We start from the raw sequence: 22639 nt of genomic DNA on the forward strand, positions 1-22639 counted from the left end.
GTGGAGAGCGTGGGCCCCCGGGGAGTGGGGAGCAGGTGGCAAGCACAGCCGGCATTGTCACGTAGCGAGAGCACCAGGTCCCAGGGAGCCTGGTCTTCTGCAGGCCTGTGGACCCCCAGAAACTAAGTGCTGTGTGTGCGGTCAGCGGGGAGAGGACCCGTTTCCATTTCATTCCCAAAGGGTGTGTGATCCCTAAACATCGAGGACGTCCCTAAAAGACAGCTTAGAGCTCTGTGCCCAGTGACCTGTGCCCAGCTCTCTGGGGGCAGAGATTCATTGACTGCAGTTCACTCACCTCGAACTGCCCTGCCACCACCTGAACTGTCGCCTCTACCAAGAGTGACCCCCCGTGATGTGTCTACCTGCTGGGTAGCGAGGGGGCACGGGGGCAGGCTGGGCGGGCAGTGTGGACCCCCTGGGCCGTGGGCTCACGAGGCTCCTCTGGTGCAGACGGGCAGAGGGGGCCTGGGGTTGGCGGGGTCCCAGGAATGCAAGGCCTGGGTGGGGGCTGCGGATGCTCTGGGGACAGAGTCGCTCACTCTGTGCCTGCCTGAGTTCCCTGGTGCGGCAAGAGGCCTTCCTCAGGGACTTCTCTCGTATTAATTCACTCAAATATTTTTTGCTGGCGCTGTATTTGCGTCCTCGGGTGACTCTCAAAATGCCACACTGGGTGGCTTGGAACAGGAGCTTCTCACCTATGCTTCTGGAGGCCAGAGGTCTGAAGTCAGCTCTGAAACCACGGAGAGCAATCCCCAGGCCCCTGGCCGTGGCCCCTCACTGCAGCCTCGCCCACCCTCTCCCTGCGCGGATGTTGGCACGGTGTCACCCCCTCACGCCATCACGTGGGATTTAGGTCACGCTCCCCACATGCCAAAGATCAGGTCAGGACCTCCGCGGGTCTTCTGGTGGACACAGCTGAGGCCATGACAGGCACCACTCCTGCTGGACACAGCCAGGAACTTCAGGGAGCCAACACTGGCAGGGACAGTGTCAGGAGAGACAAACCAAATAGTCACTAATGACTGCAACCAAGCCAGGGGGACGTGGGAGTGGACCAGGACCAACCTGAGACTTGGCCCCAGTGGCCAGGGTAGGTCCTCGAGGTGGGGGGCATTCCCAGCAGAGCGCCAGCAGGAGTGCAGGTGCCAAGGCTTCACCTGTGAGGACTTCCGTGCCCGGCCACAGCTCGGAGGGCTGCAGGGGGAGCAGGCAGGGCCAGGCTGGGCGGCCCCTCTCAGGGGGCCTGGCTTGTCCTGGGTCTGGTGGGTGCCATTGCAGGGCTGCAGGCCTCTGGTGCGCGGAGAGCTGAGGTTGGAGCCGCGACCCGTCCTTCCAAGCCCGCTGGGTCCTGGCAGCCAAGGGAGGAGACAGGGGCCACCTGGACGGTCCTGGGCAGTAGAGTCGCCAGAGGGCTGGTGGGGGCAGGGAATGGCGGCCTCCAGGGGTCCCCCAGGTATTGGGCTTGAGGTGCTGAATGGATGGAATCAAATGGAAAGAACTCAGGAAAACGTTTCTGGAGAGAATTGTTTTAAATTCTGTTTTTAATTTTATTTTTGTATCATCATGCAGCAAAGTTGACCTTTTGAGGGTAAAATTCTATGGCTTTTAGCACATGTGTAGATTTACGTGGGTCCCACCATGGCCTGGATCCAGACAGTCCCTTGTCCCCCACGCTGCCCTAGGCACCTACTCTCTGTGGCCCTGAGGGTGGAATCGCGGGACACGGAACTGGCCTCTTTCCCTCAGCTCAGTGACTCTGAGGTTGGTCCCCTTGCTGCCCAGATGGCTCCTCCTGCTTGTCACAGGGCAGGATCCCCTGGATGGCGTGCTGTGGCTGGTTCACCCATTCTCGAGCCAGAGGGCGTCTGGGTGGCTCTGCGTAGTGGAGAGCGCGCCGTGGTGCCTCAGAGCAGCAGGAGCTACAGTTACAGTGCCTTTTATGTGCCCTTCTGTGGCCCAGGGCAGGTCTCTTGGGTGCCTCCAGACTCAGTTTCCCCACCAACAAAATGGGATCCTTGTGTAATGAGCGTTGTTGGAACTTGCAGGTTAGCTCAAGGCCTGGCCCACACACATTGTCACCTGAACACAGGCCCCCCTTCCTGTGCAGCCCCACTTGGGTGCCATGGGATCCCTCCTGTCAAGCCCGCTCTGTCCCCCAGCCTTCTGTTGGTTAGCGGAAGTCACTTTAGTATTAGATGTAGCTGGAACTGACTTGGGAGTGCTGCTGCACATCGGGGGTGGAGTCCTGTCCCACTTGGCCAGCCCAGCCTGGGGACTGACTCATGGGGCCTTATCAGCCATAACTGGGGCTAACGAGGCCTGGACTGGATAGGCGGAGGTGGAGATTGGAAACCCTACGGGGAGGAGGAGACCAATTCCAGACCAATTACCACACCCTGTTCCTGTCCCCCACCTTTACCCCCGGCCCCCACCTGGCTGGGCTGCAGACACACACTTCCCAACAGGGAGCCTGGAGCAGGTTATTTTGAATCCTTGCTGGTAGCTGGACCCCTGTATCAGGCTTGTGGAGGTGGGTACTGAGGATTGAGCCCAGGGGTGCTCTTCTACCAAGCAATTTATCAAAGCCCTATCTGAGATAGGGCTTTGATAAGTTGCTAAAGCTGGCCTCAAACTCGGCACCCTCCTGCCTCAGCCTCCCCAGTTGTTGGGATCACAGGTGTGCACCTGGTTTCAGGCACGTTTTAGATCCACAGGTGTTCCCTTTACACACCCACCCCAGGCCACGCCCACCAAGCCACCTGCGATCCTAATGCAGAGCCTCCGTGGGGTTAGGGAGCTCTGCCTCTGCCTCCCAGCTGGCCCCACACCCCCCGTCCTTTGCTTTGATAAGACTCATTTGTCAGCTAAGTGAGTTCACTTGGCCATGAACTGGAGAGTGAGCGGGTTCTCCACACGTGCAGCCTGCCTGCTTCTGGGGCAGGCCCCGCGGTGTGGGCAAGCCACTGCCCTGTGTTCGTAAGCACCCAGGTTCACATGCACTCCGGCACCAGCCACGAGCGCGCAGCACCCTGCTCCCAGCTGCTCACACCAGGCAGAGCCGGGGATCAGCCAAGGGGCCTTGGCCTGGCTGCCCACCTGGGGGTTCTCCAGGCCTCCCACCGTGCACCTGGGCTCCTAGAGGCCACCTGCCACTCTGAGGAAATGCCCCTTTCTGGACTCCTGGCCACCCTCTGCCCCCTCCCTCTCAGCCTGAGCACCCATCAGCTCCCAGCCTCAAGAAAAGAGGTATTTGGGGATCCGGATCCTGTGTGGGGGTGACCGGCCTGCTCCTCACTCCCCGAAGTCTGGCCCCTCCCCTCACAGCCTTCCTGGACACGAATATGGTCATGCGTCTCTGCACACGACCCTCCAGGCCTCCCACTGACCTTCACCTCAAGTCCACTGTGTAGTTCAGTCTGATAAGCCACCCGCCTCCCTCCCACCCTCACCAGCCGCCCTGGGTCTCCTCCCCGGGGCTTGCCACTGGGCTCTTGCACCCTGTGCACTCAGCCCTCCTCACCCTCAGGGCTGGGCCCGTGAGCACCTCTCTGGAGCTCCTGGAGGTTGCAGCCCCATCGCATCCCCTTGGCCTTGAAGGGGCACAGCAGTCCCATGGCTTTGCAGCTGACACCCCATGCAGCTCCGACACCCCACGCTGGCTCCAGTACCCCAGATGGGCTCTGACACCCCACATGGGCTCTGAGCTCGCGCGCCCCAGGCTGGTGGCACCTGCCCCAGAAGCAGGCAGGCTGCGCGTGTGGAGAAGCCGCTCACTCACCAGTTCATGGCCAAGTGAACTCACTTAGCTGACAAATGAGTCTTATCAAAGCAAAGGACGGGGCGTGGGGCCAGCAGAGGCAGAGGCAGAACCAGAGAGCTCCCCAACCCTCATCGCCGCCCACCCTTCCATCATCTCTCCTGTCCTTCCCGGTGGGGGAGTGGCTCCTGGGCCTAGGGCTTGGGCCTGGCCCTTCCCTCGGGGGTAAAGGGACTTCCCACAGGAAAGAGGAATCATGCCTTAGGGAGCCGGCCTGGTCACCTAAGTGTCACCTAAGGCCACCAGCCCCCCCTCCCCACCCCTCCCCCTCCCCCGGGCGGCTGCTGGCTTTGTAACAGGATTTATCAATGGCCTGAGAGAGGTGGCGGATGTTAAGCACTTAATATAGAAGAAGCCCAAATTTGATTTAGCCAGTGAACTCAATTGCCGGCCTCACTGCATCCTGGGAGGAACACCAGCCGGCGTCTGTCCACGTCACCTGGCAAAGCCGATCAGGTCAGGAGGCGAGGCCCCCACCTCGTCTTCTCAGGGTCTCTGGTCTTGATTTGCAGCCTTGGAGCCTTTACCCCTTCGAGGCCCGTGCCTCCCCAAGCCACCTGTGGGCTGGAAGCCCGGCTTCTCCCAGCTGCCCCTCAGCGCCATCCCAGATACGTCTCGGCCCCCGTCACTCCTTACCTATGCACCCAGCCGGCCTCTGTGGCTTCTCTCCTGACCCTGGCTTGCTTTAGATGCTGCCAGTGTCTCCTCGCTGCTAGAGATGGCCTCTTCTACCCACCAAAAAATATCTAAGGACCCCCCAGGCCATGGAGTCTTGTGACAGCCTGACTCAGGGTGGGTGGGAGTGACCGTGTCCAGGAGGAGGCCTTGAATGGTGGCCGTGGCCAGCGCCAGCCTGGAGGCTTGAGGCCCACCCACTGGCTATGCCCGGCTGGGAGGGAAGCCCTTGGGCCACCTCTACTGGATGCAGGAGGTGGCCTGGGTCACTCCTGCCCCTCTTCCTGAGACATCTCCAGGCCAGCGCAGGGAGGGCGTTTGCTTTCTCAGAACCCAAGACCCAGAAAAAGGTTTCTCCCCAAACAAAAGACCAGTCTCTGCCTGGCAAGAGAAAGGCCCTGCGGCTGTGTGGACCGTGGCCGCGCCCCCGCCTGCCCCCTGCAGGCCTCAGAAGCACTCGTGGATCGAACCCTGGGAGCCCCGTGGCGAGGCCTGCCCTCACCCCTGCCGCCGCCCCGTGCACCCGTGTCAGGGGGTCCCTGTGAGGCTCCACGTCTCCACGGATCTGGGCCCGTGCAGCCCCGCACTGTCCTGGCTCCCCACACTCCCGCTTCTGCCCTCCCCAGGAGTGGTGACATCACTCTTTCCGGCAGCCAGGGGTTGACCTACATTCCGCCGCCCTCCTGTCTGGGAGATGCTCCAAACACCCCGCTCCTTGCTGCCAGGAGAGGGAAGGACCCAGCTCACGATTTTTGTGGCTCACGGGTGCCAGGACCCGGTCCAGATGGTGCCCCCGCTGGCAGCTCCTGGGCACTGCCTGCCCCTCCCTGCAGGACAGGGCACGCTCCAGCCTGGCACGGGCTGGTGTCCCTGCCGTCCTGCGTGTGGCTGGCTGTCAGGTCCCCAGCTGTGCCTGCCACGTTTCCGAGAACTTGGGTTGTCTTCCCCTGGAGGTGAGGCCTGGCGCTGTCCCTGAACAGTTGCGATCTCCCTGGGGCTCAGTGGGGACCCGCCAATTCCAGAAAAAGAGACAACTGATCTGAGAAGGTCACTGCAGCTCTCTGTCCGTGGGTAGACAGAGGGCCAGCAGGCCCAGCTTCCAGCAGGAGAGTGGGTGCACCTCACACCAGGAAGTGAGAAGGGTCAGGGTTAGGGCAGAAGGTGAATCTCAGCCACATGCTGAGCAGAGGTGGTGGGGGGAGCTGTCAAATGAAATGCAGGATGCCCCATTAAGTTTAAATTTCAGATCAACAAGGAATAACTTTAGTATAAGTATGTCCCAGATATTTCATGGGATATACTTATGCTAACAAAAAATCATTCATTGTTTATCTAAAAGTCAAGTGTAACCTGGCATCTGTATTTTTATTACTCTTTTTGTTTTTTCCATTTGAGTTGAGGTCTCCCTCTGTCCCCAAGGCTGGCCTTGAACTCTGAACTTCTAGTTTCTTCGTGCTTTAACCTCCTGAGTAGCCGAGACCACAGGTCACTGTCCCAGGCTACCACATTGGACTTTTATTTGCTAAATCTGGCAACCATGGGGCAAGGGACTCTGGAGAAGTGACTTCAAGAGACCAGAGGATACATCCCACTGGGGGAGACCCCAGGGCCCCGGAGAACACTGATCATGTCTGCTTCAGGGGTCTGATGGCTGCGGGAGTGGAATGTCAGCAGGACAGCCTGAGCCTTGGGGTGGCCAGGGAAGGGGTCTCTGCTTCGGACACCCTGTGCCCCCACCTTCCCTCTCTGGCTTCTTGGCCATTAGTAACAGCAACAGTGTTGACAGCTGGTGTTGGTGGGGGGCTCGCTTTGAGCCGGACCCTGTGCTGAGCTGCTGAGTGTCACCTGGACAAGGGGAACAGCTTCACTCCAGTCCCACAGGCCACCGTGAGACCTGCCCACGTTTGTGCCGACGTGGGGGGACGGGTTTAAGCAGGGGTCTGGTCACCGCAGAGCGCAAAACGCCTTCCCACCTTTCAGACATGGAGGACCTGCTGTGTGCCCGGCAGAGTGAGGCCCCCAGACAGTTAAGCACCAAGGCTGGTGTGTGAGACACCCCGCAGCCTTTCCTTGAGTAGCTGAAGGGGTCTGAGGGCCAGAGAGGTGAGTTCAAGGTCACCAACAAATCAGCAGCAGGGCCGGGCCAGACCTGGCTGCTGGCCAAGTGTCCCTGTGTGTGTGTGTGTGTCACTGTGCTTGTTGGCACCTTTTCCACTGCTGCCCAAAGCTGACACTGGGGGCTCTGCTGGGGCCCAGGTCCGGGGGCAGGGAACCTCCCTGGAGGCAGGCCAGCCTCGAACTGCCCCTCGGTTCCTGATTGAGTCCTGCTTTTTTCTGCTGGACAAGTGAAGGGCTGCCTAGCGGGTCAGGTGACCCAGCTGGTGGCTTTCCGGGGAGGCTGACAGCGCTCCAAGGTCAGCTTCAGTAAGTGATTCCTTGGGAAAACTGACCCCACAGATGAGGGGAGAAATCGGGACCGGAGGCCTCGCGGGACGCCGCCCCGCCCTGGACGCAGGCAGAGGCCCGCGTTGGGGGGACATGAGCCAGGATCCCTTTTTTCAGGAGCTGCCTCTGTTTGGAGAAGGCCAGGCTCTGAAGTGCACCCCAAGCCCTGCTCCCACCCAGAGGCCTTGACTGTGGCAGTCCTGCCTTCTCCCCTGCAGAGCGGGAGCAGTGGGCCTGTGGGTTTCACAGCGCCCGACCGCGTACGAGTGCTCGGTGAATTATTTATATGTGCTGCTTGTTTATTTTATTTACTTCATCTCCCACTGGCCTTCTGGGACAGGGAAGAGAATCACAGAAGGACACTGGTCTGAGGGCGGGAGGAGGCACGGGCCTGGGTCTGCAGGGGTGGTGGCCTGGTTGCACTTCTGCCCCCCACCCCCCCATACACATTGAGACTTTAGGCCACTGCCTGCTGCCTGTATGAGACCCTTCCTACAGCAGGATTCACCTGCTGTGTGGCCTTGAGCAACTTGCTTAACTTCTCTGTGCCTCGTTCCCTTGTCTGATAGGAGTAACGTCTTCTTTTTAAGGCTCTTGTGAAGAGCTAGATAACGTTCATTCACGGAAAGCTTTCGGGATCCCTGGCTCTAGACGCTGTTAAGTATAAGAAATGGGAAAGGGCATTCACTGAGTGTTTCTCCACCTCAAGCAGCTCTTTGTAGCCTGTGTCTCATCTGGTCCTTGGCTCCCGACAGCCATCCCAGGGATGGGAAGTGGGAATAAAGCAAGGTCAGCAACTTGACTAAGGCCACACAGCGTGTGGCAGAGCATCCAGGCCAGTGGGCAGGGGAACAGGGCCACCCTCTCGCGTCCATGGGAAGGGCACAAGGAAGGAACACAGCCCCATGCGGCCCCTACAGTGTCGGGGCTCATTCTGCCCCAGCCCTGGGTGTGCAGGCGGCAGACTAGCGGGTGTCCCTTCCCTCCTGCCCCCCACCCCCACCCCATCACAAGCGGCCACGTCCGTGATCTTCAGGACAGCCCAGGCCAAGCAGGATCGTGCTCACTCAGACGGGAGAACCTGCCCACCGATGCCTCGGGGCTCTGGGGAGGGCTGGGGACACCACAGCGCAGCGGAGGCCTGGCTCTGCCACTTATCAGCTGCGGGACTTCAGGGCGCGCTCCTCCTCCCAGGCCTGGGCAGGATGGAGATGGTGGTCGTGGGGAAGGGCTGTGCCAATTCCCCCGGGCGCTCAGCCCAGCCGACTGCGCCCTGAGCCCCCAGGGTCCTTGTCTCTACCTGGCAGCCTCCGAGGCCCAGAGGGACCGGGCTGTACGTGGAGTGAGCACACCTCGGAGCGGCCCCTGGCCCAGGCACCCCCTCCAATGTCCCCGCACCCCTCCCCCGTCTGCCCTGCAACCCGTCCATTTGAAACCCGCTACTCAGTGGCCTCTGGAGCATCCCCAGCGCGTGCTACCACCGCCACGCGCAGTGTTAGGGCATTTTCGTGGCCCTAAAAAGAAACCCGGCCCCCTTAGGGGACTCCCTTAGTCCTGCCTCCCCGTGAGCCCAGCCCTGACCTGCTGTCCGTCTCGGACGCTGGGCATTTTGTACGAATGGACTCACGGCAGCTGCCCTTTGGTGTCCGGTTTGTTTCACTTTGTAGGAGGTTTTCGAGGTGCAGCCGAGGAGCACCGTCCGTGCTCCATCTGGTTTTAAGGCTGAAAAGCTCCCGCTGCCCTTGCGCAGAGCCTGGTCTCTGTCTGCGGACCCGGCTGTCCCGCCCCCGCGTCTGCCTGGTGCTGCCCGAGCTGTCCTGCGGAGGGCTCTCGCAGACTTGTGTTTCGTCCCTCCTGGGCGCGCACCTGGGCTGGGATGGCCGGCCCCTGCCCAGCTCTCTACGGCGCACGGAGCCCTTCCAGCAGAGGGCTGCCTTGGAGGGCTGCTTCCCACCCCCCCACACCCTCGGTGGCGCCTCTTTCTCCCCTGGCCACCTGGGGGTGTGAAGTGCCAGCTCCTCCTGGCTTCCATGCGCATTCCCCTGGTGGCCAGAGCTGAGCGACTTTACCTGCCCGCTGGCAGCTCACATATCTTGGAAGGAGTGACCATCCAGATCCTTCCTCCATTTTAGACCTTGGGTTATCAGTCTTTTTATTTTTGAGCTGTCGGAGTTCATCCCATATCATACCTAGGTCCCTCCTCAGATATGAAAGTTGCAAACCTTTCCTCCCCATCAGTGGGTGGTCTTTTCACCTTCTAGAAGCACAAAGATATTTAGCTTTGATGAAGTCCAGGGTATCTGTTTTCCCACGTTGGCCTTTGTTTTGTGATTTCTGAGAAACTGTTGCTTAATCCAAAGTCTTGACCATTCACTCCCAATTTTCCCCCTGAGGGTTTCTGGGGTTTGCTCTTACCTTTAGGTCTTTGGTCCATTTTGAGTTGATTTTTCATGCGGTGGGACATGAGGGTCTGGCCACATGCCGGTGTACACCCCGTTGTATTTCTCACTTTAAATGTTTTGGCCTCACCTGGGCAATGACACTCCTGAGGTCACAGTTCTGTTTGATCAGTTTGTTGAAAAAAATACTCTTGTTCAAAACTAGATGGCGGCCTATGGAGCCGTTCAGCATTTCACGCACCCTCTACCCCAGATCACCTCGATGTCCCCTTGGGAGATGACAGTGACTGTGAGGACTTCCACAGCCAGGGAGAGTACCCGCAGGGAGGGGTGGCAGAGGCTGCCCTGAGAAGTGGCACTTGGCCTGGGGCCTGACACTGCCCCTAAGTGTGGGCTCCAGGAGGAGGGCGGGAGCCTGGAAGCACTGTGGAGGCAGAGGGAACAGCGGGTGCAAAGCTCAGAGGACGACAGGATCGGAGCACATGCTGCAGAGAGGCAAGGGACAGAGAGGGACACCAGAGAGCTGGAGAAGTCAGGCCCCATTCCGAAGTACCGCACATGCTCGCGCGCGCGCGCACACACACACACTCACACACACGTGCACGGTGTCACTCCGAGCACCTAGAGAAGTCAGGAAGACCAAGAAGTGCTTGCCCTTGGCTGGGACTCTGTGCCAGCCCTTGACCAGCCGTCCCATGCCACGCTGGGAGGGCAGTGAAGAGGGGGCATGGCGCTCATCCCAGGGCTCAGGCAGGGCGTGGGACAGGCCAGGACATTGTCTCATGTTCCCACAGAGACAGGACTGGGGAGTGGGGCTGGCAGGATGGCGCCTGAGCAGAGCCTGGGTCAGGGAGGGACAGCTGGGCTGGGTCAGGAGAGACCAACTGCATGGTCCTGAGCAGGCTGCTCCCCACCCCGTGCGCCCAGGCCAGTCCAGCCCTGACAGCTCAGGCTCCCTGTTATCGTGGTTGCAATATGCTGCTCAGATTCAGCCGGGCTCTTATGCATTTTTAATAAGTCAAGGTCAATGTGATCACCCAGAGTTGATGGCAATCTTTTCTTTATGTAGCTGATATCTAAAAATATCCCTTCCTCAGGCCAATGGTGTGGAGAATATCCCTGGCTTCATACAACTGGGGTGTTCCTCTCCAGCTGGCTCAGTGGGGTGTTAAATAGGAATTTAGAAGGAAAAAAACCTGAAACCTTCTGAGGTCAAGTACATTCTGCAAACAAACTTTTATCAGACAAAGTCAGACAGGTTTCTTTCCTGCAGGACTTGTCAGAGCCTTTAATACAGTAACGTGCATGTGACTCTTGTGCAGTGGGCAGAGAGTGGGGCTTGGGGGTTTTGGAGGACATCATAACCTTGACCAAAAAGGTCTATGCACAGGAACTGGTCTCTGCTGTGGACCATCTCTGGGGTCCAGTGTTCCCAGGAAGAAGAGCCCTTGAGGCCAGCAAGTGCCTGCCCAAGCCCCTCTGGGCCTCTCCAGAGCTGAGCACATAGTAGGTCCACAGCACTATGTGCGGGTGGAGGGACTGGGACTCCAGAGAGTGAACAGGCTTCTTCTCGGTCCCTTTTTGGCTGGTGCTGCTGTTGAGTTCTCCGGGGCAGGATTCCCTCTGAGCTAGCCAAGTGGACTAAAGGAACCAGGCGGAGCTGCCTGCGTCTGGGGTGTTGGGATGTCTTGGATTTGGGAATGTTTGCACATGTGCGTCTCATGAGCTCAGCCTGAGGTCATCTGTGCCGTCTCTAGTGCTCCCGCAATGTGGCTCGACCCCCAGCCTGAGCTCAGGCGAGGGACTTTCCACTGTGGCCTCGTTTCCACGCTCCAAATGATGGGTTTGGGAGCGTGTGGGGTTCCAGACGGGACTGGGGAGCTCAGCCCACACAGCTCACCATCAGCTAATGCTGATGGACAGGGCCTCTGCTGTGCGTTGGGATTCTGTTCCAGAGAATTCCAGGGGGACACAAGCAGCGCACGGTGCATATGAAAAGTGGCGGCTTGCGGAACAGCCCCCAAGGCTGGAAGGACTCGCTGCTCCTACCAGGACAGGAGTGCGCTTGGGAGCAAGCCGCCTCCCTTCCTGCTTGTAAATAAACGCAGACTGTATTTTGGAGCAATTTTAGATTCTTGGCAAAGTTGAGCCTCAGGTGCAGAGATGTCCCATGTCCCCAGCCCTGTCCCAGCTTCCCCTGCTGTCAACACCCACCATCGTGATGACAAGACTCGCCACTGCCCGAAGGCCCTCCGTGCTCCGCGAGGTGACGTTGTTGCCCTGTGCAGAGGAGAGCTGCGCCTGCTGCTGTAGAGATGCTGAGAGTGTAAGAACTGACAGAGAAGAGAACCACATCGCCTCCAGCCCCAGCTACGACACCGACCCCGTGTCCCACTGTCTGGCAGCTCCTATTCTATCCCATGCTGGTGGCTTGGCCTCTGGAGGCAGATTCCTCTGGGTTCTACCCCCAGTGACATTTGAGGGCAGCCCCATCACTCTGGGCAAGGGGCTACACCTCTCCAAGTTTTGGTGTCCTTGCTGGTAACATGAAGGTGACAAGAGGTTCCAGTGAGACCCACTTGGCATACATTTGGGCACACATTTGGGCACCGTTCGTGTTAGGAACGTTGCCTGTGGCTTGAAGTAGAATTTGACAACGTGATGGTGCCTAACCTGAGAGTCTCCTGCCATCTGGCCACACAGAGAATTCCCGAGGGACGGCCGGTTCCTTCCCACCAACCCACTGCAAGATGGACGCGTCCTTCGGGGGAGGTGCACCTGACAGTGGCCTCTAGCGCCAGGCTCTTCTGGAATAAGTGCTGCCCCGGGGAACTCATGGAAGGGGTGCTGAAAGCAGAAACCCACGCTGCGCGGGCTCCCATCCTGCAGCAAGGCCCAGAGACCCCGCGTGGAGCCAGCCTAGGCCGGGGAAAACCTTCTGCCCTCAACTTCCTGGACGGCTCAGTGCCCCGCCCTGGGAAGGCGGTGTGAGAGCCCGTGGGGGAAGCAGCAGGGAAGGGCACCGGCCAGACAGCCAGGAACCGTGTTCTTTTCTTTCTGCAGAACTGGGGCGGAGCCCAGACCCCACCCCGCTAGTCAGGCTCCACCCCTGAGCCACGTCCCGGCCCTCAGAACACAATCTTGGCACGAGGGGACAGGGCCCAAGGTGCCGTCCCTGGTCCCCGCCTTCTCCCTCTGCTCCCAAGCCAACCAGTCACCGGGGCAACGGTGGAGATGGAGCACACACCCAGCAGGACACTCCGCCCGCCCCTGGCTGTCCCACCCCGTGCCCTGGAGAGGCTGCTTCCTCCCTCTGACCTCCTCTCAGCCCCAGGGGGCTTCCGTCATGCTCTTGTTGTTTCTAGAAGGTTCTCCCTTTCTGGCTGGCGGCACTTAATCCCCTTGCAGGTTCTAGTTTAAAACTGCTGTGATGTTTCAGAAGAAACCAGATCACAATAGACCCCGCCAACCAAGTGCCAGCGGCTGACCTTTCAGAAGGCGGCTGAGCAGGGGCCACCTCTGCCTTGGGAAACCGGTGGCTTGTCCTCACAGTGGGCAGACTTCCTGGGGTGTGTGCTGGGCCTGGTAAGGGTCCTCCACTTGTCAAGGAGCAGCCCCAATGGGACCAGTCTTCCCACTGAGACGCAGGAAGACGTCCCGCAGTCCAGGGGCAGAAACCCTCCACACCTTTCCCTGCCTTGGGTGCCCCTGAATGAGCTGATGTGCACGGCCTCTGAATCTGTCCCCAGGAGTGGTGGCTACTTCTTCCTCTTCGTAGCTCTCCTTCCGGAAGACGTGGATCCATGCTCCCAGAGCTGGTCACTCATATTTGATGTTTCCCTCGTATTCTGATATGGGAGGATTTCTGAGATGGATTGTCAATATCTGGGGAAAGCAAATCGCAGACTGATGGGTTTAGGAGAATCCTGTTTTTATCAAAATTTGCAAGGAGAAATATTTAGAGTAGAATAAACTACTTTCTTATTTCCTTCAAAGCTGGATTCTATTCTGCCTGATGCTGTCTTCCTAGAAACCCGTTCTGCACCCTCAGACGGCATCGGGACCCCCTGCTCCCCCTTTATGTAGCGCTTGGGCACTGACACAGTTGAAAAGGACAGTGGACTGCAATAATTAGGAGACTCCTTTAGAGCAGTTTCAGGTTTGCAGAGACTTGTGGCCGGAAGTTGCCGTGAGTCCGTCTCCCCTGCAGTTTCCCTGTTAGCAACCTGTTACGGTTATGAAGGTCAGTGGTTAGTAACTTAGTAACAAGTCTGTAGACGCCCTAGGCTCCCTCCAGTTTCCACAGGGCCAGGGTTCTGGACCTACTGTCCAGTGTCACCAGGGTGGCCTACTTGTCCTTCTTCCTGGCCTCCACGCCCATTACTGATATTTAAGATCGTCTTTCAGCTGGACCTGAGGCTCCGCCAGAGCGGCCCCTCTGCCCTGTGGACAGCAGACGCCTGCTCTCGGATCAGAGCCTGTTTCTTGTTTTTCCTTGGTACCAGGGATTGAACCCAGGGGTGTTTAACCACTGAGCCACATCCCAGCTCTTTTTATTTTTTGAGATAAGTTTTCACTAAGCTGCTCAGGGCCTCATTAAGTTGCTAAGGCTGGCTTTGAACCTGTGATCCCCCCCCTCGGCCTCCAGATCCATTGGGATTACAGGCATGGCCACTGTGCCAAGCTAGAGCCTGCCTCTTAACAGGAACCCTGTGAATATTTCTCCTTCCATATTTTAATAAAAATGGGATTCTACTAAACACATCAGTCTTCAATCTGCTTTTTCCAAAAATTGACAGTATATCTTGGAAATCTTCCCGTATCAGAATATAAAGCTCTTTCTCTCTAACCTTGTACTGTGGAGACTCTCCAACACACAGATGAAAGAAGAGGGGATCCACCATGACGCGCCTGTCATTTCAGCTGTCCACGAGCGGTGCTTCTTGCTTCGTTAGTATCTCAGTCCATGTTTCCCCTTTTTGTATTTGAAAGCAAATCCCAGTCGTCAGCTAATTTCACCTGCCATTATCTGTGGTACCTCTGTAACAGACAAGGACTCTGTCTGTGGCACATGACCATATCATCATCGTCACACCCGATGAACGTTAGCAGCAGAAAATATAGTCAGCGTCCAAAGTTCCACGGATCCCGTGTGTGGTGGAGGGTACATAGCGTGGGAACCAAATCCAGGAGGCTCACACTGCCCGGGGTGATGGCCGCTGAGGGCCTCTAGATCGGGGTCCCCTCTCTGCCATCCATCCTCCCTTCCGGCCCTTCCTGCAGCCTGGATCGTGCGGCTGTGTCCCTGGTTTGTGTGGAAGCGGCTCCATCCTCTGAACTGTCTGGTCCCATTCAAGTCCACTCAGTCTCCTCAGTGGCTCTGGGCAGGGGCGTTTCTCCTACAGGAAACTCTCTCGGGTTGTCTCTGTCTGTGATGTTCGGGGCGTCGCTTCTCAACGTCCGGAGCCCTTTATTCATTGGGGCTGCTGATCCTAACATGAAATGCTTCTATAAAAAGAAACTTCCCTCCACGTTCAGTGGCCCTGAGGTACAGTCTGTGTAGGACAGGCAGGATCAATGCTTGGTTCTTCCCTTTATTTACCAGTTTTCAGAATAATGAGTTGCCTATAAATATTTGAATGAATGAATGAATAATACATGTGTGGATGAACTGGCGGGTTTGGGAGCTGGGGTTCTCTGCTGCCCTCCAGGAAGTAGGTGTGGGCCACCGCTGGGTAGCACAGGAGCCGCCTTGGTGGGGTCCCTGTCCGAGTAAGGAGGGCCGGGAGCAGCGCTTGCTACCTGTCAGCCTTCAGTCAGGAGCGCAGGTGAGCTGAGTTCCTAGAAATACAGCGACTGGGACCAGGGATCAGCCCGTCCCGTCAGCGGCATCGGACCCTGGAAACCACACGCTGGGAGAAGGGACGGACTGCAGGTCCAGGCTCCAGCTGGAAGAGGTCTCAAAGTGCCGCAGACCCTCCCCAGGACGGGGAGTTGGGAGTTTCTGTCCCAGAGGAGGAGTTGGGTGCAGGCTGGGCTGGTGGCCTTGCAGGGTGCCTTCTAGGCCAGCCCGGCACCACCCAGCCTGCTCCTGGGGGGCGCTCCGTCCGGCCTGCCCTCCGCTTGCTGACCTCTCTGCCCTCTCTGGGTCTCCCCAGGTGCAAGTGCAACCTGCACGCCAACCTGTGCTCGGTGCGCGAGGGCAGCCTGCAGTGCGAGTGTGAGCACAACACCACGGGCCCCGACTGCGGCAGGTGCAAGAAGAACTTCCGCACGCGGGCCTGGCGCGCCGGCTCCTACCTGCCGCTGCCCCACGGCTCTCCCAACGCCTGTACGTACGCCCCGGCCCCCGGCAGCCTGGCTGCAGCCCACAGATGTGCACCTGGCACACATATGGACACACTTGTGTCCTTGGGCTTACAAGCACACACACACTAACAGATGTACGCAGGCCTGGGTGTGTGCATGTGTGCACGCACACACGCGCACGCGCACACACACACACACATTTTGTTGGGAGCCTGTGACGAGACCCTCTGGCACGCGGGCCCACTGCCCCAGGGGAACCCGGGATGAGCTGGCCAGCCCCCTTCCTGCTGCCCTTCCCCCCTTGACTGAGAAGCAGGCAGGAGGCCCCTGGAAGCAGGGGGTGGAGACCCCCCCTCCAGGCAAGCAGGACCCACGCGGGATGTCACGGGATGCTTGTCGCGTGTCTCATGGTGTCGCATGCTGCAGGGGCCCCTCCCTGGGCGTTTCCAGCCCAGCCCCTGGATGTGGGGCTCTTGTTCTCCTGTTTTCTGAGGCACCCCCTGAGGTCCTCGGTGAGCCCCAGGGCCTGCCCAGTCCTACCCTCCCCCGCTCCCCAGTGCCAGGAAGGCCTTGCAGGGGTTTGCCCACAAGGGTCAGCATCGCAGACCCCTTCAGGGGTCCCCCACTCACCACATGCCCCCAGTGTAGGCCACAGGTGCCTCCAGGAAATCAGGGACCCCAGGGAGTTGCTGGGCTGCGAGTGGAGAAGGGCCTGGCTGGCTCGGGGAGCGCCCCTGGGACCCTGGAGCGCCTCTGGTTCTTCCCGTGTCCAACACCTGTCAGGGCTTTGTCCTTTGTCCCCATCGGAGGCTACAGAGGGCCCGCTGCATGCCCCCCGGCCTCCCCCCAACATTGACGAACTGCCACTTCCACCACCCAGCCACCTCGGGGCCTCCCGGCACAACAGCAAGAGTCACGGCCAGGGTGGGGTCCAGACCTCCCGGACCACGCCAAGGGCAGGCAGCAGCCTCCTGCCCCAGGACCGCCCCGCCCTGCTGGGCACCCGCCCTGACGGGGAAAGATTCATGTGGCTTTAGGCGGATCAAAGCTGAAGCTCGGCAAGGCCGTGACAGGCATGTCACACAAGGGGCCTGGGCCGGCGTGACAGGACTTTGAACGGGCGATGCTCCAGCACCTCACAGCACTGGAGGGTCTTCAAAGGCACAGAGACTGACTGCTCTGGTGCGGCCCACCCCCTGCCTGGTCCCTCCTCCCAGGTCCCCTCCCCATCTCTTTTGTCCTGAACCTTTTCTTTCAATGTGTCACCCTCTCCCCTGGCAGTCCTGCCTCCGCTTTGTCCCAAGGCCTGTCCCGCCCGCCTCCCCCCCCTGCCCGCACTCCCAGCTCCTCTCCCCCATTCCAGGAAGGATTCTGCAGGGCCTCCTGTCTGCCCGCGTCCACTGCCAGGTCTCTGGCCTGCTGTTACGCGCGCCCCACCTTCGCCTCAGGCGGGGAGTCCTCGCCTATCTGACCAGCATGGACAGACAGACGTCAGCCCTGGCCTTGGCCTGGTTCCGCTCCTCTCCACAGCGGGTGGATGGGACAGCTCCCATTTTGGGGAGACAGCCCTGGAGCCAGCCCCCCACTGCCTCCCCAGGCGTCACCAGGAAGGAGGGGTCCTCCTGGACCTCTGGGAGGAGGGGTGCTGTGTCACTGGGTCCCCTGCCTCTGGGGCAACAGGGAGAGGACAGAGGAGGAGATGCAGCTGGTCCCAGCCCCAGGTCAACCCTTCCTCCCCTCTCCATGACCCCATCCCAGCAAGTAGCATAGTCCCCAGGGGAGCTGCCGGGGCGGGGGTCACCTGATTGGAGCCCCCGCCCACACCTGCCCAGGCTCCCTCCCTTCCCAGAGCCTGTGCCCCCCAACCTGCCTCAGCCCTGCTGAGGAACCCCACGGCCCTCCACCCCCCACTTCCCCTCAGGCCGTCCCTTCTGGGGGCCACCTGCTTCAGAGCCCTGGGAACCCTCCGAACGCACCCCTACTCATCGGACCTGCTGGGAGAACCCCACTATCCCCTACCCCTGAGCCCCAACTCCCCACATCCCTTTCCTGACGTCTCTTGTGACTGTCCTGCAGCCTGGAGCCTCCTCTGCCCTGACCACTGCTCCCTCACCCTCTAGGCCCCAGTGGGGGGCCACCTTGTCCATCTGAGCTCCCTGCAGTCAGCTCTGCCTGGCCCTCCACACCCCGCCACCCATGCCCCATGCTCGTCCTCCGCCTCCCCGGACTGTGGGGGCCACAGCCATGTGCCCTAGGGCCACCACACGCCTTTCTCAGGAACACCTGCCCGCTGTTTGTGGCTGTGCCTCTGTCCCCAGCTCTGGGGGAGGCCTCCCTCCGGTCAGACACCCCAGGCCTCCTTCCCTCCTGAGGCACAGGAAGCCCGGTTCAGGGTGCGCCTGGCCTCGCCCCGTGGCCTCCTCCCCACGCCCCCTCCTCCCCTGCAGGGCAGGACATCAGGACCCCATGTGGGGCTGCCGTTCCAGGGATGCTCACGCTGCCCAGCGGAGACCCCTCAACACAGGGCAGCCAGGCACTCCCGGCGGGCTGTTGGGCCACCTCCGTGTCCCTGCCTGCACTGTGGGGCCCCAAATCTGAAATCGAATACAAAGGGGGTGCCTGGCACTCACGGACACGTGGGGGCTCACAGTTCCCAGACTTGGTTTCTCCATCTGCAAAGTGGGCCCCTCCTCTCTGGTGGCAGTGGGAATAAATGGGCTCGTCCTCCGCCGAGGTCCCCGGGCCCAGGGGTCGCTCCTCCTGCCGCAGTGCAGTGGGGCAGAGCTTGGGACTTCGGAGGGAGGGACACCTCCGAGGGCTCACCCTGCCCTGCCACTCCTCTGCAGGGAGGAGACAGCTGTCCCCTTCTGCCCCCACAGCCAGCTCTGTGACCCTTTGTCTCCCCGCAGGTGCCGCTGCGGGCTCCGCCTTTGGCAGTAAGTAGACTACATAAGCGTCCTTGTATGTCCCGAAAGAGCAGCAGAGAAGGGAGGGGCTGGACGTCCCTCTGGCCTCGCGCTCCCTCTGCTCATCACCCTCATTTGCTTCCTCGCCTCTCTCCGGCACCTTTGTTTCTCCCCAGGAGCTTCATTAGTGCTGCTTTGGAAGCCTCAGGGCCTTTGCACAGGTCCCCTAGACCCCTGGGCCCACTCCCTGCTCCCCTCGCCACTCATTCCTTGGCTTCTTCTCTCTCCCCAAATCTGGGAGGAGTCTCTCCTGCTAGGCAAGGAAAGGGGGGCCTTCTTCTCCTGCCAGTGACAGATCCTGCCCCCCACCTTCCAGCTCAGCTCAACTCCCAGGGCAGGTCAGACTGGTGGGTCACCTGCAGGAAGGGAGTCCTGGGAGTCATGAGGAGGCTGAGGGTGCTGGCGGGGGTTCCCACCGGCTGTTACTACCATCTGGACAGGTCGCCAGGCCCCAGGGCTCCAGGCACCCGGCTACTAGGACTGGGTACTAGCTCACTTACGCCCTCCTGGCAGCACCCCCCCCCCCCGGGGCGCAGGGCTTGCCTTCTGCTCTGGCAGCCAGCAGGAAGGGGCTGGCCCCTGTCAAACAGGCGGCTGGTGGCAAGCCCCAAATCTCGGAAGTGCTTCTAAGACATTTGACACCCTCTACCACAGCTCCGTGGGCCATACCCCATCCAGCTGCCCTCCCCAACCTGGCTGCCCCCCACGGGGACTCCAGTGGGCAGGGAGGGCCCCACAGGGGACGCGGGTGTGCACAGCCGGCATCGGCACAGTCTTCTTGGTGGTGCCCGGCTCCCCCGACCCTCACCTCCTCTTGCTTTCCCATCTCTCACCAGGCGCCGGCAGGTCCCGGAAAGACCCTGCCCCCCAGCCCCCCATGGCCACCGTGGCCATAAGCGGGGAGCCCATCGCTTCCACCCCCTCCACATCTGCTGCCCAGGCCCCCAGAGTCCCCAGTACCCCACTGCCCACAGGTGGGTGCCTGTGATCCCAGTGTCCCCTACCCACTGCTCCTGCTCCTGGCCCTGGGCAGGGCCCGCCTCCTAGAGTAGGAAGCACTCGTGCCCTGGCGTGCGAGAGTGTGGCCCAAGGGGACCTCCAGGCCGCTGAGCCAGCCTGTCATCAGGCCCCAGCCAGGCACCAGGCATCACTTCCCGCTCCCAAAGTCCTCCTCCCCTGGCCTCTGAGGCACTCCTGGGAGGGTCCTGATCCCAGTGTGGCCAAGGGGCCAGGGGGGCCAGTGGTCGAAGGGACACCCTGACACTCAAACTAAGATGGGACCATGGTGTTTCAGAGGAGCCTCCCGGGCAGAGCTGGGGTGAAGAAGTCGGGGCTTCCTACATAAGTGACCCGGCCTCCTGACTGCGGTTGTGCTACAGTGAAGGGCAGATAGGAGCAAAATGGCCAGGAAGGGGAGGGGGTCTGCCCCGTTCCCACGGGGGGCCAGGCCACCCTCCCCACCACTTGGGCACTCTGAGCAACCTTGAATCCTCTTCCAAAGCTGCTTCTGATTTGGCGTGAGGGGTGCAGGGCAGACCCTGAGGTTGAGCATGAAAGGAGACAGGGGTCAGAGTGGTGACCCCAAAGGGTTGCATGATGAAGGTCCCTAGGACCCTGGCTGGGAGCAGGAGACACCCTCCCTCCAGACTCAAGAACAAACATCTGGGTGGGCAGGCTGTGGGCCCTGCCTCCTGCGCCCCGTGCCAGGCAGCGAGTGTTAAGGGAAGCGGTGGCTCAGGGTGACAGCCAGTGGGCTGAGCCCTCAGTGTCTAGGGTCCTCACCTCCCCTAGAGCCTTAACCTGGAGCCCCCAGGGCGCCCGAAGGCCCGTGGGTAGGGTGATGTTCCAGCTGGTGAGAGTGGGCATCGCCCAGCCCAGAGCTGCGCTCTGCTGTGCTGTGCCCCTTGCTCTGCGGGGAGGTGACGGAGGCTGTCATTTTCCTAGTCCCGCTGGGAGTGGGATTGAGGCTTAGGAAGCAGCGGCGGGGTTTATGGTGGTGAACTAGACCTCCATAAAGCTGTTCTAAAAAAAGAAAAGGAAGGGAAGGAAGAGCAGCTGCCCAAGGCCTCAGGATTATGAAGATGCTGGACGGGAGCTCAGGGCTCCCCGACTTCAGCTGCCCCTGCCCCCTCTGCCACCCATGCCCGGGCCTGGGCGCCGTGAGGTGGCACCACCTCTATGGCCTGGCTTCCTGGCCCCCTAGCTCTGGATGGGCCTCAGGAACGTCTCGGGAACGTTCTTCTCACACTCCTGAGCGTGTCCTGGACAGCCCAGCGGGAGGCTTCCCCTCCCCAGACCCTGGCCCCCAGATAGCCCCAGGCCTCTCCAGCCCTTCCAACAGGCTCTTTAGCCTCTGGTCAGACTCCCTGGCCTCGAGGTTTCTCCCTCAGCTGGGGGGGGGGGGGCGCTAGTCCCTCCCCGCTAGGCCCTGGATGGGGTTAGGGTTAGGGTGCCTGAGGGCTGCGGCTCTAATTAAGCCCTTGCCAATTTGAGTCCCCTGGCATGGTTTCCTCTCTGAAGGCCACACTAATGTCAACTTGACGTCCAAGGCCCTCGCTGCAGCTGGGAAGGGTGCTGCCCACGTTAGCTGCAGATTCTGTCTCTTCTCCTCCGTCCTCATTGTGGGTGCCCCCTTCAGGAAGCGGGAAGCCGCAGCCCCCCCGGCCCCCCCCCCCAGCCTCTGGGTTTGTCCTTCGGATGCCCTCAGAGCAGCTCGTCCCCAGCCCAGCCCACGCTGCCCGCTGTGCCTAGTTGGTCTCAGAGATGAGCACTGTGGTGTGTGGCAGGCGACCCATGTCGGGTCCCCAGAGAAAATGAGGGAGGTGGGAGGGCTGTGACCCAGGAGGTGGGTCAGATGGCAGAGGACACTCCGGTCCCTGGCTGGGGGTTGGAAAAGAGGTGTCAGGGAGCCTCTGGACACATTGGGTACCCTGCCAGGACACGCATCCTCCTTTGCAGCCATTAGCCAGAAACTCGGCAGAGAGTCTGGGCCAGGCGCAGGACCTGGTCCAACACTGCCCTTTGGTCAGAATGGGAACCACACAGGGAGGGTCGAAGAGTCCCCAGGTTCAAGTTTTCCACAGAAGGAAGGACTGCCCAGGGCTCGCAGATTCTCAGGCATGGGGGCCCCCTGGTGTCTAGCAGTGTGTGCGTGTGCATGTGTGTGTGCGTGTGTGTGTGTGTGTGTGCACATGACTGTGCGTGTGTGTGTGCATGGGCGCGCACCTCCCAGGGCTGCAGTAGTGTAGATGCTGCCTCTGTAGTGGATTTGGACCCAGGTCTTCTGGCCAGTGTAGACAGAGCCTTTCCTCCATAGTGCTGCTTCTTATGAGGGGCCTGTGGGTGTGTGGTGGTGTCACCTCCTCGCATAACTCGACTTCTTCTCTTCTTCCCCGCAAGAGTGGACCAGGCCATCTACAGCTGCCCCTCTTGGGGAGAGCTCCCCCCAGCCCCAGGTTTCCTCCAGTGCAGAAGGTATGGGGGGCAGGGCCTGCGACAGGCCTTAGGACCCCAGAAGCCCCTCCTTAGCTCCTTGGGCCCCTCTGTCCCTCGTAGAGGTAGTAGGTGCACATGTTGGGGACCGGGGTGGGACGGAGATCCCAGGCACTGAGGGAGGGGTGTAGAGAGACAAGCATCTGGGAGCTCAGGCCAGAGCAGCGAGGGGAGGCCCGAGCTCTGCAGCCAGCCTCAGCTGCGTGGAGGGCATGACACCACAGTCCCCCAGGTGTCAGAGTCAGGTGGCCACACTGCCCTCATTACAGGAATCCTCTCACTGGCCGCCCGGTTCACAGGACCCTCATCACAGGCATTGACGGAGCCCAGAGAGGGGACAGGTAGACCTACAGGGTGCTGGCGAGCGCGTGAGGGAGAAGGGAGCGCGCACCTGGGAGGGCGGCTGGGCGGTGGCTCAGCCAGGCAGCGGCAGGAAGCTGGTCAGCTTGCTGGTCAGACTAGGCCGGGGAGGGATAGCAGAAGGCCGTGAGGACAAGCCAAGAGTGTCTCTCTGCACTGGAGTGGGGGACACAGGC

The 22639-nt window shown here is 60.4% G+C and overlaps 1 protein-coding gene across 1 annotated transcript in view; it reads left to right on the plus strand.

Moving 5' to 3' along the window:
• Ntng2 (netrin G2) overlaps positions 1-22639 on the plus strand; it is a 58798-nt gene that overhangs the window by 31621 nt on the left and 4538 nt on the right. The window contains exons 4-6 of the mRNA XM_027945605.2: positions 15495-15667; positions 18555-18581; positions 22011-22085. Of these exons, the coding sequence (XP_027801406.2) occupies positions 15495-15667; positions 18555-18581; positions 22011-22085 (275 nt within the window). The remainder of the gene's footprint in view (positions 1-15494; positions 15668-18554; positions 18582-22010; positions 22086-22639) is intronic.

Source organism: Marmota flaviventris, chromosome 13 (genome assembly GCF_047511675.1).
Source record: "Marmota flaviventris isolate mMarFla1 chromosome 13, mMarFla1.hap1, whole genome shotgun sequence".
NCBI lineage: Eukaryota > Metazoa > Chordata > Mammalia > Rodentia > Sciuridae > Marmota > Marmota flaviventris.